Source organism: Parasteatoda tepidariorum, chromosome 9 (genome assembly GCF_043381705.1).
Source record: "Parasteatoda tepidariorum isolate YZ-2023 chromosome 9, CAS_Ptep_4.0, whole genome shotgun sequence".
NCBI lineage: Eukaryota > Metazoa > Arthropoda > Arachnida > Araneae > Theridiidae > Parasteatoda > Parasteatoda tepidariorum.
In genome coordinates, this window is record NC_092212.1 from 61,927,546 (window position 1) to 61,948,995 (window position 21,450).

The 21,450-nt window shown below is 29.6% G+C and overlaps 1 protein-coding gene across 24 annotated transcripts in view; it reads right to left on the reverse strand.

Annotated features, from left to right (window-relative positions):
* LOC107450601 (serine-rich adhesin for platelets) overlaps nt 1–21,450 on the reverse strand; it is a 126,983-nt gene that overhangs the window by 21,796 nt on the left and 83,737 nt on the right. For 9 of the 24 annotated variants that reach the window (XR_011637816.1, XR_011637815.1, XM_071185644.1 and 6 more), the window contains 5 exons: nt 11,359–11,464; nt 8,519–8,695; nt 8,104–8,142; nt 6,561–6,608; nt 725–5,279 (listed from right to left, as the gene is read on the reverse strand). Coding sequence is in view for 22 of the 24 variants with exons in the window: in XM_071185644.1 (XP_071041745.1) it covers nt 725–5,279; nt 6,561–6,608; nt 8,104–8,142; nt 8,519–8,695; nt 11,359–11,464 (4,925 nt within the window). In the remaining 2 variants the exon portion in view is untranslated. Of the gene's footprint in view, nt 1–724; nt 5,280–6,560; nt 6,609–8,103; nt 8,143–8,518; nt 8,696–11,358; nt 11,465–12,246; nt 12,269–16,165; nt 17,316–21,450 lie in introns of those variants that run through there. The other 15 variants (XM_071185648.1, XM_071185647.1, XM_071185652.1 and 12 more) reach the window with 13 other exon arrangements.

Here is a 21,450-nt window from a genome sequence, read left to right on the forward strand (position 1 = left end):
TGTTTTTTTTTTCTTCGAAAGAATATATAGTTTGTCTAAGCTCAGAACTCCTCCCGCCACAAAGTCTGCACCAGTCTAGCACTATGGAAACGGGAATGGCGCATTTTAGGTAGGGTAGCTTCACTCTAGCCGACCTGGGCAACAAAACAGTGACCCCGCACCCCTATTTGAAATAGTCATACCTCGTTACCATAGTCACCGCCACAGATCCAGACGAATGACAACTGGAGTTCTTATTTTAGACAAACTATACCTCTTCTTTTCTGTAAATTCAAAAGGTAAACGGGTCCAAGAGTGAAAAGGTCTACAGTAGAAATTAAGTTAATCATGTTAATCTCATTTCTACCTTGAAAGTATGAAATAACTTTTGAGAGCCACTGGACGACGGGAGAAAAAAAAAAAAAACCAGATGTTAGCACACATGAATCAAAATTTCATTTAGGTTGATTAACTTTCTGTAATAATGCTAAGCAAAAAAAATCATTATTTTCCCTAACAGCAAGAAAAATCTAGCTGACTACTGACTAAATTAGGTACCTACATAAATAATGGTAATGCCTAAACTAAATACAACTAAAGATTGTTTTTCTGTGTGATGATAGGGTATTAAAAAGCGTTAGATGACAATTCAACTATATTAAGGTACCACATTAATATAGTAAGGAATTGATTATATTATTTCGCACAATTATATAAAATAAACTTAAATAGAAAATTATCTTACCTTGTTATTTTGCATCAAAAATGCTGCACTAGATGGTAGTTGAGAGCCTGGTGAAGAAGATTGCGGGACAGTTGCCGTGTTCAATGTTTGAGCCATTTGATCTTGAGGGAAATTATTTACAGCGTTCTGGATATAAAGATTTTGTTGCATAGCATTTGTAGATAATGTATTACTGTTCAGAAGAATTGATCCTCCTGACAAAGTACTACTAACAGTACTAGGATTTTGCCTCACAATATATTGGTTCGCCGATTGAGGAGCAGCTCTTTGTTGTGAATTTAAAGACTGCTGTAATAGAGGAGACTGATTCGGAAGATACACTTGTTGTACATTGTATAATTGATTAACGGGCTGTTGTTGAGGCTGCATATAAACCTGTCCTTGCGGCCCACTTCTGACAGCTACAATATTCGTATTTACACTACCAGGCACAGCCTTTGGATTATAATTTTGAGGAGTCTTTTGAGAAGCAAAATCCATCAGAACTTTAGTAAGATTCTGGCTTGAGTTGAATGAAACCGTTCTATTAGGAGGCACTTGATTTTGGTAATTTGGAGGACTCTGAGCATGTAGATTGTTATAATTAGAACTACTGGTCACAATACCAGGAGGTCCAATATACCTTGGCGGACCACTACTAATGTTTTGGGACAATGTTCTTAGATTAATATTTGGTGACTGATTTGACATGGAATTGATGTAAGAATTTGACATCATTGGAATATTTGGTGTTGAACTACTTGGTCTAGACATCACAGAATTGGTATACCCTACACTAGGTGCTCCAATATTCGGAGACATGAAAGGTTGAGAAAGTAATTGAGATAGTTCATTAGGTTGCACACTTTGAAGATCAGTACCTGAAGGTAGAGAAATTGCTGGATTATTAGAGGAGAAAGAACATTGAGAAAATGGGGAAGAATTAGTTGCTTCCATTTTTTCTCTTTTAATCTGAGCAGGTGTTAAGACCCTCTCTTCTATATGGGATGCTGCACTTTCAGGACGAGCAGGTGTTCTGGGACCACTACCTCGAGATGGAGTCTCCCGAGAATCATGGAACATATCATTTCGAGGAACATTCTGCTGAATTAGAGAATTGTTAGAAGACATTGCAGTTATACCAGGAATAGGAATAGTGCAATCAACACCAGCTGAGTTAAGTTGATCAGCAATTGAGTCAACTTGAGTCTCTAAATTAGCTATATGGTTTATATTAGGAATTGCATTTATTGTATTAAATGCATTCAAACTTAATCCACCAGCATTCGATAGATCAGGAAGAGGGGATGGCTGTGCAATGTGAGATGAACTCTCAGAAAATTGGCAGGCAGGCATTTCTTCTTCCTCTTCATCAATATGCTCTTTTTTTATCTGAATTGCAGTCTTAAGAGGGGTATTTTCCTCTTCTTTTTTCAAAAAGTGCTCGGAGAGTCTAGTGAATGATCCGAATCTTGTGAGCCATTTCTTAGCTATCTTATAGATTTCTTTCACATTCAGAGCAATTAGATATTCATTGTGTCTGCTTTTATCTTTAGATAATTCTTCAACAGATTTATTGTTCATATCTATGCGGTGAAGAAGTGCAGCTTTTGGATTCTTTTCTAAGTCCATTATACTTAAAATCGATAATGCTTCTATCTCTCGATATTCTCTTTCAAGATGGGAGTCATTTTCAGTAGTTTTAAAGCTACTCAGTTTTTCCGACTGCTGAGTTTCACTAACAGGTGTAATTGAGCCTCGCGACAAATTGGTAACATCCATTAAATTTAAATCAGGGGTCTGAGATTTCTGTACTAAATTATCTGCAACTGTTTTTCTATCATTCAAAGATACATTTTCACCATTTAAAGAACTATTTCCTGAATTTAAAGAATCAACTGATATACTTAAAGATGAATTGCTAGCATTTAATGAAATATTTCCAGTGTTTAAAGATTTGTCTCCTTCATTCAAAGAAACATTGCCAGCATTTAATGCAACATTTCCTGTGTTTAAACCAACATTTTCTGTATTCAAAGATATATTTCTTGCATTTAAAGAAGTTCCTCCTGTATTCAAAATATTTGGTGCATTAATGTTCTGAACTATAATGGATTTATCAAGTAAAAATTGGGCAGGATCTAAAGATAATTGAGGGTTAATTTGATTATTATATGGAAAAGTATTGACACTATTTACAGCAGTGTTATTGGATAAATTATTATTAACATTAAGGGGAAGATTTTCCGATGGTGCAGGTGTAATTTGAAGTCCTTGATTGCTGATAAGTCTAGAAAGGCTTGGTTCATTTGTATAATATACGTTGTTTACAGACATTGGTACACCCATTCTAACAGGCCTGATGGCAATGCTATTTCCTGTAGATGCCGGGGTTATTTGAAAACCAGAATTAATAAGCCTTGTAATATTAGATCCGATGGCAAAATTAGCATTTGAAAAAGACAAACTACTATTAGCATTGGTGACAGGAAGATTTGTGTTTAACTTAACATTAGGTACAGCACTATTAATTACTAAATTGTTAGGCAAATTAGAAGAGGTTTGAGGTATTGAAGGTCTAATATTAACACCAGCAGATACATTTAAGAGTGCATTGGAATAATTATTATATGGAAAGGGCTGACGTATCATTGACAACTGGTTCACAGTAGGCATGCTGAGTGAATTTTTAGTACTAATACTTCCAGGAGCAATATTGCTACTGAGGGGAGAAACATTATTAATGTTTGAAACAACGCTGGTACTCTTGGGAGAATCTCCGCAACTATCATCTTTCTTTCCCATTGGTAACTTAGTCACGCTATTGTTTTGTGTTGTTTTATTTTGATAATATACACTCTCCAGAATAAAATCACCTTTCTTTGTCTTAGAAGCAGAGTAGTTGGCAACAACTACAGTAGGAACGGATGGCATTGAATACTTATCAAATTTATCACGACTTTCATCTGCAGCTCCTGCATCAGTGGTTGCCCCTGCAGAAGTTTTGGCACTAGTAACCTGAGATGTACTATTAATTAAATTATTTTTATCATTATCAGATGCAGATGGTAGGACATTGTTATTAGGAGTTTCAACAAGCTCTTCATCACGATCTGGAAATGTCATTAAAAATAACCCTTTATCGACATTTGTCATAGCAATACTATTAGTTTTTGATGTTTGAATTTGATTAGGAACTTTAGTCAACCCTATTGAACTTGCATCAGATTTAGATACACCTTTGCTTTTTTTCTTAGTGCTATTTCCTTTTTTCACCTTAATGGCCTTTTTTATAGAACAGTCTACGTTATCGACTGTTTCCCTGGGAGGAGAAAGACTTTTGAGATGATTGTACCCTTTATCAACTGATAATTTAACTGCTTTGTCAGAATATATTAATCTCTGCTGGTCATTTTTGGATAAAGTTTTCAAGACTTTATCCCTCACTTTGTTTTTCGAAGCTCCCCCTTTGGATCCTTTACTGCCAGTGGGGTCCCCTTTCTTGACTTTAGGTTTTTTTACCATCAATGCATTAGGACTAATTGTGTCCTTACAAATGACGCAAGCAATATCTTTCTTGTTTTCACTGTGAAATAAGACTTTACACCATCTGCACTTTTTCATCTTACTTTTTTCTACACTTTCTATTCTTTTAGTTTCAATAGTGCACACTGTATCAACCATGTTGGAAATTAGCTTTTGCACAGTGGTTACTGAAGGTGGCAAAATGTCATTCGTATGTTTAATACCAGTTCTTCCACGTTTGGCGGAGTTATTTTTAGTGGATTTTGAACAGGATTGTTTTGTGGTTGCTCCATTTAAAATAGTGCGAACCACTTTGGTATCTTTTGTATTCTTCATGTTGTAATCGGCCATTTCCTGCATGATCCGGGATAACACATCACTATCAATCATTGTGTTTTGATGTGACTCTGCAATTGCTTCAACTTTTTTAGGTTTAAGTTTAGGTTTCTTTTTAGGAGGTGGGTCGTAACTTTTTCTTGGATCATAAATATCTTCAAGTTTAGGAGCATTTACATCTTCAGATGATTCAGGATTTTCAGATTTTTCCTCTTCTTCCTCATAATTATACATGTAAGTCTCGTAATCAAAATCTGATGAGTCCGAATCTGGATCTGATTCAATTCTTCTCCTTCTAGTTGTGATTCTAAGCTTATCATACTTTTTTTGCCTTGAACTTGTATGTCTCCAAGCGTTAATGTCTGCATCACGATCCAGAGTAGGACTCCAATCTATATCTTCTTCATAAGGCAATTTTTTTCGCTTCTTTCTCTTCCCTGAACTGAGGGACTCTGATGGCCTGTATTCATCACTAGAGGATTCGAAATCATTATTTTCAAAAGACCATTCCCTAGAGCGCTTCTTATGAATAAAATCTTGTCTATAGTTTTTGTATTCTTCAAACTTATCTGCAGCTATTTTATGTCTAGCTAGTCGTCTAGCATGACGCACCTTCTTTTGATATTCTACATCAATGTAAGATGTATGCTTATCAATTTCAGCTTGAGAGAGTCGCTCCAATTTGACCCAACAAGGTCGTCTACATTTCTTCACCCTAGAAAATAAATAATAGCTACAAAATCAAAAAACATAATAAATGAAAAGTTTAGAAAATTTTATGCACAGAAAGGTAACAAAGTTCACGTCAGAGAATAAAACAAAAGTTTCCTCAAGGTTTCAAAATTGAAAATTGTTCCTAGTAGTCAGCTGTAAATTATTCACAAACATAATTTTCATACTTTATTACAATCTCAGTTTTCAAGTCTATGTAACAAAGTATTTGTATTGGTGTCCCACAAGACTACAATTTTAAATGCTGTATGCTCATAGTTATGATTTTTAACAGTAAGACAAAAATTAGGATAAAGAAAAACAAAACGCTGACTTGAAGAAAACTTGGATGTTTTTCATGCATGAAAATAAATGAAATTATAACAAGTTAAAAAATTATTTATTGCATTAAAAGTGTGAAAGTAAAATCGACATAAAAATAAAGCTCATTCTGTGCAGAATAATAAAAATAGAAATGATATAGGAAATTATATAGACATTAAAAATGATAGGAATAGAAATGATACAGAACATTTTCAACACATGTCATACAGATGATTGACATTCATTCAATAAATTGTTTATTTGCATATTAAATGTATCTGTTTCTAGATATTTATTTTGAACAGAAATTTTTTCTATCCTTATTAGAAAAATTCGCAGATATTTAAATTAAAATAGTAAGTTAAGCAGACTTTTCAAGAAAAATTTAGCTTGAAAATTAGACTACCTAAGATACAGAAAAGTAAGCACCTACTGACAATGATACATTAGTAGGTACAATATGTTGCGGTTCAAAGTATCATGCTAAACTATAATTAGATTTTCCTTACTCTAAAAACTATTTTTTCTGGAGCACACAAAATGTGTTTTTAAAAAAATTTTATAAATAAACAAACATATAATGTATTTCTTCACTTACGTTTACATGCTGATCTTTGACTGGTCTTACGCAATAAATTTGAGACTAACATTTAACAAATATTTAAAATTAATAAAACAGAAATTTAGGAAATAGCAAATCCTTCAGATGTTGTGAACAAATGAACAAATATTTTAAAAAATATTTAATAAATGAAGTGAAAACACAAGTTTGTTTCAACCTTATTCGGTTAACTTTAGCTTAAGCATATTTCCATTTGTCAATATTGTTTACTTACTGACAAAATTTATTAATCAGTCTAACATATGCAATAAAATTATCATTACAGTTTTCACCGAACAGTCCATAAATAAAAAAAAGTAAGACACTTAAGATAATTGATTTGAATGAAAATATTCTTACAAGTCTGAATAGTGTAATTGTTCTGCAAGATCAGAATTTGTAGATATTCTAGAAAAAGTAAAATAAATTTTAACAAAAAGGCTAAGTAATATCATGGATTATTTATTGAATGCAATATATAATTAAACAAAAATAATTAAAATGCCTAAAAAAATGTACACAACTACATTACAATGCTTTGAAATAAAAAATAATATTGAAACCTGTGGCAAATAAAGTCTATGCACTTTAGTATGCAACCCTTTCATTATAATGATCCGTTTTCTGTTTCTTTATTTAAATTTTATTTTTTAGCCAATAAGGAGACAAAAATTATTTCAATATAGTGACCGACATATTTCTTGACTTTCTTTGATCCCCAGAAAATTTCTTAAAAATAAATGTTGGAATTTTTTTGTTTATTAAATTTTTTCACTAACCATGAGCAATTTTAAAGCATTTTCTTTTTAAATAAAACATTGTTGGTTAACTGTCTTTTTCTGTTGGTTTGAATTTAAACCCAACATAAGAATTTTTTTTATTGCTGAAAGTTATTATATGCTCCATACATATATTCTATCCTAAGTCGAAAATGGAAAATATTTTTGTCAGCAAGCAGTTTTTTGCTTGATCTATTAGTGAAACAAGTGATGTCCCATCTACTGATCTCTAGTTTTCCCTGCAATGCACCCAGGTTTCATCTTAAAAAATATATACTATGATAACATATTTATTAACTTCATCGATTTAATGTGTTTAAGAAAAATATCTGCATGAAATAATTATCTAAATAAGATAAAAAATATTTCCAAAAATAATTTTCCTGCCTTATTGTTAAAACAGCTTTACAATCAGACTTGGGTATCAGAGCGTAAAAATCACATTTATCACAAAGCTATTCTATTTATTTTGACATGCAACGGTAAGACTAATGAAAGCAAAATTACAGAAAATATGAAATGATTTTGATTTCAATTCAAGGTGGGAAATATCATTACGAAAATTGAGTAGAAAATGGAACTAGTTGCGCCATTTCTTGGCAATAATCAGGGGATTTAAAGAGACCTGTGAGTAGTGACTAATTTAATTTTAATGATGCAATTGTTCTCTATGTCGCAAACCATACAGGCACAAAACCGCCAAATGAATGAGATGTGACGCCGAAAGAGAAGGGGTTCAGTAGTGAATCACAAGTAAAAAAAAAGAAGAAGAAAAAAAGAGACTTGTGAAAAAGTGAGCAACAAAAAATATGAAGGAAAAAAAAAACAAGATTATTGATTGAATCTGTTCCCCTACTTTAAAAAAACAAAACCAAAAGGTTGATTTTTGCTAAATCTTATTTCTTACGGGTTTCTTGTATCAAAAACAAAATATTCTTTGCAAGATAAAATGTTGTACATGAGTCGCAAATTTTATTAGAATGTTTTTGTTGAGAATGAAAACTTTTTTTAAATTAGAAGACTTAGTATCAGAAAAAATTACAAATGTAAGCTTCAATTGCCAGCTGCACATTAAATACTATTATAAATGACATCTTTTGATATATAAAATAAAGTAAACTTACAGATCTGGCAATTCAGGCAAATCAGGACTAGAGGGTAAGCTAAAAAAAGACAAATGAAACATTTATAAATGCAATACAACATTCATTCAAAATGTTAACAAATTTAAAATAATTAAGAGCTAAGAAAAATTATACTGAGAATGCCATAGCGCTCTGTTATTGAGAGATCTTTCTTTTCTTTTTTTGTAAAAAATAAATAAATCAATAAAAATGCAAAAATAAAATGCTTTAAGTTAAAAAAATTTCTCAACTAAAAAAAATATGCAAACATATCAGTGTCAACATCCCTTATCGTCTTCACAACTTAATATTAAAACCAAGATTAAGATAATTACTGAAAAGTCATAAATCACTCACATTAAAAAGAACACTAGGCATATCTTCGGACATATGAGAACAAACGAAAATCACTTACGAATCGAATTCATCAACAATCTCGGAGGAGTCTATCATGTCTAAATTATCAGGTGAGTCATTTATAATTGGCACTTCAGTGGTCTGTGTATCAACTTCAGCAAACTCTGATACATCAGACACTTTAGAGGCAACAGCCATAAATGGATCTTCTGATGTCATGAGAAGAGAATTACCTCTAGAAAATTTATTTTAAAGTTAAGAACACAAAAAACTTGAATTATATTAACTAAACAATAGCTAAAATTTATGATTACAATTCAAAAAGATACTTAGTCCGTTTAACTAGCACTACATTTTCACTACTCTATAAAAAGAAAAGTCTGTCTCAGCGTTTGCAACATGCACTTAATGAACATCCTCTTTAGAACTATGATAGAATTTTATTCCTTAAAAAGATATATATCATCATCAGCATTGGCACGACAGCCCTTTGTGAGCCTAGGCCTTTCTCAGAAGCTTTTACCATTCTGCCCTTCTTCCAGCAATTGATCTCCAGTTCTTTACTTTCAGGATGGCAAAATCCTCATCCACACAGTCTTTCCATCTCTTTTTGGGTCTTCCTCCTGGCCTTTTATTGGAGGGGGTTGCATTAAAGACTCTTAATGCTGTTCGTTCTGGGCTCATTCTCACTACATGCCCGGCCCATCTCATTCTTAGTTTAATAGATTTAATGAAATCATCACTATTAAAGATCTTATGCATTTCAAAATTATATCTTTTTCTCCAGTTGTTGTTATCGAGCATAGCGCCAAAGATGGTTTGTAGAACCTTCCTTTCGAAGGTTGCAAATAACTTCACTTCCTTTTCTGTTTAAGTCCACCATGTCTCTGAAGCATAAGTCAAAACTGACTTGATTACTACCTCATAAAATAAAATCTTCGTCTTTCTTTTTATTAAGTGAGATATCAATAATGATCTTAAACCATAGAAGCAACGATTGACTGTGATTATTCTTTTTCTGATTTCAGGATTAATGTCATTTTGATAGTTTATTTCTGATCCTAGATAAGTAAAATTTTTTACAGATTCAAATTTAAAAGAATCTATTTCAAACAATTTAGGGATGGTTTACATTGTACCACAATACATATATTTTGTTTCCTCCACATTCACTCTTAAGCGCCCTTAAGCCCCCCTAAGCTAAACTTTTTCATTTTTATTCGAAATAAGTTTAGAGATCTTCTAGAAAAAAAAGGAAAGAAAAAAAAAGAGTCAAATCTTCCCCACTTATTTGTTTTGCTTATTAAAAATAAGAAAAAGTCTAAGGTAAAAACTATAAAATGAAACTATATAATAATAAACTGTAGCACATGCTATTGTGCTAGAGGGGTTTCTGCCGAAGAGGTTGTCTGTATAATGTCATAAGTCATTAAAAAGTTAATACTGAAAAAAAATTGTGTAAAAATGTATTTAAACAATAAAAACTTAAGTATATAAATATATGAATAAAAATATATACATTATATGTCATTTATTTACTTTACTGTACATTATTAAAAACATGGTCATATTTCGGCAATTTCTTGAATTTAGGCTAAACAGCAAAAAAAACCTATGGCTCTAGGACAGCGCTCGCGAAAGAGACTAGTTGCCTCAGTGATACAACTTAATGAGCATGAAAGGCAAAGAAGAAAAAAAAGTCCAGAGATAATTTTAAGAACAGATAAAATACAAATTAGACAAAATGAAAGTGATACAGGAAGCAATAAACTTCATACACTAAAATACTTTTCTGTATTCACATTTAAATGTTAAAAACGTAAAAGAACAAATTCAAGAATATTGATAATTACCCATGAACTTAACTTTAAGGCCATTTAAGTCAAAGAATTACATAATCCCGCAGCAAGTAAGAGAGTTGTCCCGCTACAATGTTTTTTTGTTTTATTTCATTTATTTTTTTAATTTCTCATTGATCACAATTCAGAAGTTGTACAGACTTTGCTTTTATTTTAGCATAGATTATGATACAAAAATATTCTTGAAAAACAATTCAAATGGTGTAGTATATTTATTACTAATTAATGCTGTTTTTTCAATGTTCATAGCATTAACTGTACCAAAATATAGCAAGTTTTTTACAACTGCTAGCAACAGGATTACTATGTCTAGTGAACCAGTTCAATGACAAAGCTAAACACTTTGATTGAATAACCTTAATAAATCAGATTAAAAAATCAAATAGTCTGAACAAATCTGATTTTTCACTGAAAATAAAAAACCTGCCTATGATGCCAAGACTCTGGGATTATTCCGCCACCCTTATATTTTAATAATCGAACTATTATTATATTTATTAAATAGCACTATTAATGCTTTGTGATTTAAAATATATACGAAATTGAAATTAGAAGTTTACTTTAAAAAAAATAGATAGAAACCTGAACAAGAACAAAAAAAAAAAAACATTAGCAGGGGTCTGTCTCGGTTTTTCTGAAAGGTACCTATTTCGTGAAAATTTAGATATAATTTGTAAAAAATTAAAAATTATATTTAAAAAATCAATACAAAAATATGGTATAAATATGGATTTATCATTTCTTAAGGGATACAAAATAAAATTTTAAGAAAAAGTATTTTGCGAAGCTACCGTTTTTCACCGTTTTTCCTAAAGTTGAATTTGTGAAAGTACCGCTAAACGGTAGTAAATTCGACATGGACAGACCCCCGATTAGTTCAGTCTCATACCATTAAATATTAATAAAAGGAAAGAAAAAACATACTATTGCTGAATACCAGATATTCAGCTCAAGGTCATACAGGATAATGCAGAAAAACAGCATAACACTCCTCATTCCATAATAAAAACTCTATATATAAAAAAATATATTAACTTACTCTGCATCAGGTGTCTCAGTCATACTTGCACAGGCCTCCTCATCAATTATTAATTCATTAGAATCATCGTACATGTCTGATGCATTACTTTCCATACTTGAGTTACCTAAAATAAATTTTTCTTTATTACTTAAGACTCAATTATTACTACTACAATTATTACTACTTTTCAATTTAGTCATATTAGTTCACTTAGTTATAATATAATTTCTTATTGAGTATGTTCTCAATGTCCTAAACACTATTATTTAAAACGAATAATTCCTAGAAGCTGAAGCGAGAAGATATACTTGATCTTGGTAATGAAAAAAACTTATTTAGGTTCAAATTTTATTAGGATGGAAAAAAAAAAATAAAACATTTGTTTTTCATCTTTTTTATTTAATTTCATTGCTTATTCCTTTTTATTGCTATCTACCGTTTTTCAAATTTGATTTGCTTTTGCAGAAACAATTTTGCCCATAGGTTTTTCCAATGATGTTCTATAAATATTATACATTTCTAAATGCAGAATAATTTTATCAGTTTCTAGTGTAATTTTATCCATGGAGTACTGAATAACTCATAATAGTTCATAATCAATGAATATTTTTAAAAAAATGTATAGTACTGTTGCACTATGGTACATTAAGAAAATAACCAATATCAATTAGTTAAAATTCTCTCACAATATAATAAATACAAAATTATATAATTTAGTTTTTATTATACTTTTTCTAAAAGGTAAAAATCTTTACTTAGCCTACTTCAAATATAGAGGAAAAAAATATCATAAGCTTTTGCTTTCTAAACATATTAAATAAGCATTATACCTGCATGAATGTTCATTAAATTTAATTATTTAAAAAATCATCTTATCGATTGAAACAAGATAAACATAAAATTTACCATATTTATTTGATGGTTATTGATTTCCAAAAAATGTACAACACCATGGACTTAGCCAAGCTCAGCTGGACATGATGTTTAGCAACAACAAAAATATTTTAGAAAATCATTTTGTACCTATTAGAAAAGAATTCTAAAAATATATATGAGTGGTGAAGATGTTTAAAATCTGGCTTAAAGTTAATGAAAGGAATTTTTAAATAAAATTATGTACTTATGTAGTATGTTATGTGCTACATAGTAGTATGTTTATCTTCTTTCAATGAGTAAGATAAATTATTAAATAGTTGAATTTTAGGAACATCAAAGCAAGCATAATGCTCATTTAATTGTATATTTGTAAGATCTTAAAAAAAAAATTATAATACCATGTGTAATATATATTACTCATTGAGAGAAGATAAACACACTATATACTTAAAATATCAACATGTCCATCAACATTCCATAAGTACATAATTTTATTTAAAAATTCCTTTCATTAACTTTAAACCAGATTTTAAACATCTTTAACACTCATATATATTTTTAGAATTAATTCTTTTTTAATAGGTACAAAATGATTTTCTAAAATATTTTTGTTGTTGCAAAACTTCATGTCCATCTGAGCTGAATTAAGTCCATGGTATTGTACACTTTAAGGAAATCAATGACCATCAAATAAACATAGCACATGGACAAAACTTTCATAATCAATTCTTTTCTAAAAGGTACAAGGTCTTTATTGTTGTTGTCGCTAAACATTATATCCAGCTGAGCTAGATCTAGTCCATGACCATTCATACACATTTCAGTATACAGTCGTACACTTTTACTAAATTGATAACCATCAATGCACACATCAAGGTGTGTGAGGCCTAATCAGTCAAGAATATGATCTGAAGAAGACTAGCGTGAAATGCTATATTTAATAGTATTTATATAAAAAAGTATTAAAAAAACAAAAACTAGAGCTTACAAAGGTTAGGAAAAGGTCATAACTTAAAAAACCTTTCATAGATTAAAAATTTAGTAACTATAGTTTTTCATATATGGCAACAAAGTATCCATAGTTTGATATTACCACTTAAATAACATTACATACTTTAAAGAAGTTGCCAAAAGTAGAAAATTTTTTAAAAAAAGTGTAGAGCATCATAGATAGAAAATTTGACATAGATTTTACCAACTTAGTATTTTATCAATATTCAAATAATCATTTAAGGATTCTTAACTTCATCCATCATTGAAACAGTCATTTGTTATCTTGTTGGCATTAAAACTAACTTTACGAAAATATCTCTGTTGAGTTATTGATATACACAATATTTAATCTTTATCATAACTTGAGAAAAACCTCGTTTTAAGAGAATTTCTCAATTATATGTTCTTTTACAGTCAATAAAAATATTTATGAAGAATTATTATAAAACAATTTCATAAAATACATAGAACAGTGTTTACACTACAGCACAAGAACGCGAGAATCTCGCATATTTTTTTCTTTTCTCGCATTAAAAAATTATTACCGCGAGAAATTCGCGCATCCTATAAATCAATTTCTAAGTTCTCGAATTTCTCGCATTTTGGAAAAAGCTTCGAATTACGCCATTTAGAATAAAATCCGTTTCACTTTTCTTCCTGGATCTTTCATTATTTTCGACATCCGCCCCATTATCTAGCTTCTCTACTTACCAGTATTGTTCAAAACCTTTTCGAACAACAGAACACAACCATGGAACCCCTTTCAGAACACATTTCTCTGCAACCACGTGTTTACAGAAGGTAAGGTTTCTTCATGTAAGACGTTTAAAAAAATTTTGTACTTATATAAGATGGACAAATACAGTGTACAACCTAGTAAAGGCAAAATCTTCTATGATGATGCACCAAAAATATTCAATGCTTTAGGAAATAGAAGACGTTAAAAATGTATTATTTATAATTAAAAGAATGATTTTTTTTTTCAAGAGTTTTTGTGTTTATTTAGTTTTTAGAAATCTCACTTAACTTTTTGAAATCTCACCCTGTTTTTGAAAAAGGGTGAGAAATTCTCACCCATTTTTTTTCTATGATGAAAACACTGTAGAATAATGCGGCAGCAGGTTTGTCCAAACTGTCAAGGAGATTTCTGTAACAGTACTAGCGTCATAAAAAGCAAAATTAATAACTTATCAACATTAATTCGAAAGACTAACAGGCAGTGGCAAATGAGAAAATAAATTTCTAAAAAAAAAGAAAAAAAGTCAAGATGAAGATTAACTTAAAAGATAGATCGTTCATGGCATCTCAAACATTAAACAGTTCTTATTTATTTTGATTTATTGGGAACATAAGAATTATTTATTGTCATATTCAGCACTAAACAGGGAACATAAAAGAAGTCTTGTACCATAATCACAATTTTGTCCCAAATTCAGCACTAAAGGATATATTTCTGTATCATGATTTACTGTACCAACTACAACAGCCAATGGCACGGATTTTTACACTGGCACATTTCAAAAAAAAAAAAAAAACAATTTCATGTAGAGATTTGGGGGATCTACGAGCTATACCCCTCAAATTGGTCTGACCAAGACTTGGTAATTATTGAGTCGCAGATAAAGATAAGAAATATCTTCAAGCTCTAAAGAATATACAGTCCCTGGCGAAATTATTACAAGCACTATAAAATTCTATGTAAAATCATAATTATCAGGTGATAATATACAACTTTATTGTTTTTACACAGCTGAAACCGGTTTTGCACTTGTTTACGTTTGAATATCACTTGGTTAACATTGTAATGCAATACGTTAAAAATCAATACAAATTGGAAGAATGTACGAAATCTCCTAACTAAAAACTCATTATAGATACGTTTAAATATTAAAGTATTGTATATGAACTCGTGCAAAACATGTAATTATTAAAAAACTACACTGCGTCTAATAATTTGATCTAATTATTACAATATAATACCTGATATAATAAATATTCCATGTTTTTATAATATATCTTCTAATTTATCCAATCGGTGAATTTATATTACACATCGCCTAATTTAACCACTTGATACACGAATGTAAGCAAGTGAAAACCGATTTCAGTCTTGTAAAAACAATAAAACTGTACAGAATTACCGGTTAAGTAAGATTTTACATAGAATCTTATAGTGTGTATAATAACTTGGCCAAGGATTGTGCAGTGATTTGCGACATTTTTATTATTCTTACAATGAAAATTAACGGTTATGATGTTATGACATATATTAAAATTGCAATCATTAATACAATAAAAATGAAGTAAACATACTGCTATTACATTTGTTTAAAGGTAGGTTAGGAATGAACATTATTAAAAATTTTAAAAGATTTACGCATTCAAAACTATGATAGTACTCATGACAGCACTCAGAGATAGTGCAATTTAGAACAAATTATATCTATTTAGAGTTAACCAGTACTCCATTAGATGATTAAAATATGTAAAAATTGCACACTTAGATGAATATTCCTCAAATTAATGCTTTTTTTTGTTGACACACTTTGTTTATGAATACAGAAAAAAAATCTGCACAATTAACAGCAGTTAAAATAGATAGTCTCAAGTTTAATAAAAAAATTCCATTTATTATCAAGTTTGTTTATATAATTACAAAGAAAAACAGTATTATTCATCACTAGTATTCCTTTTTTCAATGTGTTATTCCTTAGTATGCAATATATTATATCATTCATTACTGTGCCTTTTTCCTATTAAGATTATTATTAAGCAAAACAATTCCAGTTATTGTCATATTTCAAAAAGTTATATTATTTGTCTTCAAATGAAAATTAATAGTTTTTAAATCATTGCACATCAAAGCTCAATAAAAAAAAATACATCATGTAAAATAAAATGCATGCAACAGTATTTATTTATATCATCATAACAGCATTTTTCATCATAAATATACCTTTTTTAATGTTGTTACCCATCACATTTGTCACACTGTAACATAACTAGCAATGACAGTTTACCAGATCAGCAATAATAATTGTAAAACACTATCTTTAAGTAGAATGTGTTGACACATTGCTTTTGTGAGAAGTTCACATTAATTTTATTTAAAAGTAAATAACTTTGTGAAGGCGAAAAGTGCTTAAGAACATCTTTTTTTAACAAAGAAATACTGATTCAACAAATAACAGATTAACAAAAGCGTTCATAAATAATATTTATAATAATCATTGATTCGACAGAACATTTTTAACGATATCATCTTTCTGAATTCTATAAAAAAAGAACACGTCGGACATACATAAAACATTAAAATGAAAGAAAAAAAATCATATGTATGGTGATATTAAAATAACAGTTTAATTATATAATAAAATTCCATGACGCAAATTGACAGCCACCACCGTGTCAACAAATAAAAATCGTGATTAGTGATCACGGTTAAAATCCGGTTCCATTTAAAAACGTGCGTGATTCTTTATTACCATTGTGATTATTCCAGGACTAATCCCACACAGGATGATATTATCCATAATAATATTGCAACGATCAATGACCTGACTGATCATTTGAAATTGATGGAATCATTAGAGGAAATTCTTAAGATAACATAACATGTGACAACACATCAATTCACAAAATTTTATTGATGTAAATAATGAAAATTTCGCGCACCCGCAACAACCAATTAAATCACGAATTTCCTATTTTGTGACAGTCATGAGCGCCGAGACTGGTAGCTGGCGGTGTTAAGCCTACTTTGATGAATAAACGCAAAATCTTCAACTCAAACGATTTTAATTAATTAATTATTTTTTAATCATATTTAAAAATATTTCAAAACAATTTCGTCTTCACAACACTCACTAACAAGACCATCGGACTGAACGAAAATTTTCACGAACAATGGTTTAAAGCCTATTTATATGCGTGACGTCATAGACAACCCATACATGTACATTGAGATTGCTTGAAATTTTCACCTGGCTCAACTAGTCGAAACCAGTTCTGGCTTCTTCCTGATTGGTTGGCTCAAGGTCATATCGCCCAGTATAGCCTGGAATTCGACCTCGTTTCCAGGAAATTGACAAACAATTTCACAACTGGTTTTGGAACCGTGCCAAAAGATCAGTATCGCGTTCTAGCAGAAAAGGGAGGAAGGTTTTTCGTTTTAGTCGATGGAGAATGTTAGATGGTTAATATCCAATATGATACTCGCAGTATCATGATGTCGCTTAACCGAAATAGTTTGGAATGCTAAATATCGTTTTTTTTTCTTCTTTTTTTTAAAAAAATTGCATATTTTCTTAAATTTGTTACAATTTTCTTATTGTTTTCATTTTTTATAAAGAAAAATTAGCTAAATATATTTAATTAAAAAAAAATTTTTTTTGGACCTTATCTTAAGTTTTTAAATTCTTTTTGTTAAATAAATTTCTTTCGCTTGTTTCTTTTTGAATAAGTTAATTTAACCAACACAAAATTAATATGTCAATCATGCTATGCCACGAATAACTATTTGCATACATTTTTCAGTTGTAAAACAAACGAAAAATGGTATTGATTCCTTCGCCTTAACGGACGAGATAATTCGTCTTCGAAAATGCTGCGAACGAGATAACTCGCCTAGCTCTAAGATAGCTGATGATGCGATAACTCGCTTGCCAAAGATCATGTTATTTCTATGGTATGATACCTACTTAACGACATATCGTTTCATCCAATAATTTTCGCTGTATCTTAAAGGAGAGATATCTTATCCTCGTATCATATATTTTCTTGAGGGAACGAAATACTACGACGTAAGCAAGTATTTTAAAGTTACCTCCAAACTTAAATCAATTTGTTGGCTGAAAGACTTACAAGGAAAGTCAACCCAAGACGGAAATTGAAAGCTGAATTAAATGTATCATGATTGTTAATTTTGATTTGTTTAGTTATAATTTATTTTGATGAAATATGCATGTGATGCAGATGAGAGAAGAATATGTCAGAACGGATTATAAAATGGCATTTTGAAAAATTTATTAAGATAAGAACTTATCTGCTAATAAACAGATAAGTGGAACAGCAGAGATCGATTAAGTTAAAGAGGCTTTTTTCGTGTCTATCCTATGTCCTGCTTACGCTTATGTCAAAAAGAAAAAAATTACCAACCAATTTTTTTTTTTTTTAAACTATTTGTATTATCTGAAAACATTGTTAGATCAGAAAGAAAAAAAATCTGATGCTAAAGTATTAGTATCAAGTTGTTTCCAAACGTAAAAATTTTGGTGAAATTTGTTAACAAGCTTCCTTTAAAACTATTGTTAATTCAAGGAGACTTCAAAACAGAAGTAATTACCATTCAGGGGTCTGTCCAGGCCGAATTTACTACCGTTTAGCGGTACCTTCACAAATTCAACTTTAGGAAAAACGGTAGTTTCACAAATTCAATTTTAGGAAAAACGGTAGTTTCACAAAATACTTTTTCTTAAAATGTCATTTTTGTATCCCTTAAGAAACGATAAATCCATATTTTTGTGTTGATTTTTTAATATAATTTTTAATTTTTCACAAATTACGTCTAAATTTTCACCAAATAGGTACCTGTCAGAAAAACCTAGACAGACCCCTGCCATTATTCGGATATAAAGCTGGCTAATAAAAATAAAACGTTACTTGTTTCAATTCTGAGCAATTTAAGAAACGTGTTTTATTTGTCCTCCTAAATATGATGAGATGCCTTGTTCCTAATAAATACCGTTCTAGTTTAATTCTGTGTTCTTGCTACTTAATAGAATCCAGGCAAAAAATCATATAAGTATTTCAATCTTTTTTTTTCAGTTAATCCAATTGAAATTGAGCGTACAACGAGTAACCTTAAAGAAAATTCTGAATCCTGAAGGTCAAAATTTTCAATAATATAAATATTTTTTTAATAATGACGGACAAATTTACTCTTAACTTAAGAAATTTTTTTTAACCTTAATACATAAGTCACAATTTTCAATGTATATTAAAATTAAATGTACTGGAATAACTTTAAAAATAGCTAAAAGACAAAACTTGACTGAAAACTTTGTTTGAATATAAAAAGTCGTCAAAAACTGTATTACTTTACAACACAATCCAATATGCCTGGAAAAGAAACTATAAGAATCTAAAATAATGTGCGATACAAGAAAAAGATTTTAACTGTCTTTGCACAAATATTTTCTACATTCGAATTGGTTAAACTAAACACTAAACAATCTTAATTTGGTTCAGAACGTTAAGGGGAAAAGAAGAAAAAAATTTTAAAAAAGCAACATTGTCAACTAAACATTCGTTCGTTCGTTGTTGTAGAACTGGGCATCTGAGGCCTAAATGGCCCTTTTCCCATTCATCTTGAAATATCCCCATGACGGGAACATACGTAGGAAAGATTTGTCAACTAAATAACTAACACAGATGCAAACACATAATTTCTACACAAATTTTTTCCTGTGGTAGCAAAATATCTGTTCTAATGTATAATTCAAGTTAAATAAATTTGACTTAAAATCATTTTACCCACCATTGGAAAAATTTCTAAGTCCAAATAAAATGCCACTGTGTTTCAGTTACCACGTGGTGAACCCTTAATGAGTTGTATATATAACAGAATTCTGCAAGTTTAAGCTTTTAACTTTTTGCCACTTCAAAAAACATTCTTTTGAGGGTGGATCAGTGAGTTCCACAAAAAAAACTTTGCAGAATTGAAAAATAATACTTACAAAATATTCCATGCTGAAGAAATAATAAACAGATACAATGAGCACAAATGGCTAAATATTGCTATATGGAAATGTAATCAAAGATGTAAAGATCTTAATATAAATTTCACAACATTTATTTGACAAAATATTTTGATTTTACAATTTTATCAAAAAATCATAATACTTAAAAAAAAAAAAAAGCATTTAATTGCTTTAACTTGTAAGCCTTATTTTTATACGAAACAATTAAATATCACTATTTTGAAAGAATAAATAACGAAATAGCTTCAAAATTTTATAAAGAATATATTTTCATATCTGCTTAAAAATATTAAATATTTCAGTTTAAGATAAAACTATTTATTTAATACTATAAAATGCATTATAGCTTAAGTTATTGTCTATAAAGTCTAAGTCTATAAAGTTATTTTTAAAAATAAATTACCTTTTTTGGTTAATAGTTTTAAAATGAAAAATGCGTAATCAAAATGATATAAAAACAGTTAACTTACATAACTTTATTTCGGATAAAAAAGCACTTAGTTTCAAAGAAAATTATTGCCTGTTAATTATTGTCTTTATAAATATAATGTAACTTACAATAATTAAAAAAATAACCTTTTAATAATTAAGAAAATAAAACTAGATAAGGTTGTATTATAAAAATGTAAGCTTTTTCAAACAGGAAAATAACTTTTATTAATTTATTTATTTGAAAGTGTCAAATCAACAATTTATTATTTCTGTAGCGTCTTGCTCAAAAATAGTTTAAATTTTCAGGAATTAGAAAAAAATATAAATTACTTTATTAATAAGGAAATTTACTATAGATACTTCAATTTTTTGTTGTTCTTAGAAAAAAATTTTTTTTTCATTATTTGAAGAGGAAAGCCATACAAATATTGAAATAACATTCAAACTACATTTAATGTTTAAGATTTTTTTACCATAACAATACCAAATTTATTATTTATCTTATATCCCTTCCAATCTTGTTGTTTTTTGATATCGAATAAATGGTGCAATATACAATCGTTAGTTACATAGAGCATGTTAAAGCATTAGAAGAACTGCCAACTTTCTACGCTTTTGTAAAAATTTATTCTAGTGGTAGCTAAGTTTATGTTTTAATGGTGGGGTTTTGGCAGTCCTAAACTGGTTTTGGACAGGACACGTGGGTTTTAATGTCTTAAACTGTCCTAATCTGACTAAAATTGTCTTAAAGTTACAAAACCTAGAACATAGCTAAAAGGTAAAAATTCTATATGTGTAACCACTGTACAGATAATAATTACATATATTAATAAATATTTGATACCTTTTATACAATTTACTTTAATTTATTAAAGGGAAATGATATAAGAGGAAATGATTAATAACTTTTGAAGCTCCACAACTCGATGAACAACAAAAGTGAATACCTTATCCTTTAAATATGAATAAATATGCTTCTGATACTGATAAATTATGTTTTTGCATAATAATAAATAATGAATCATGACGTAATTTGAATAAAAGGGTT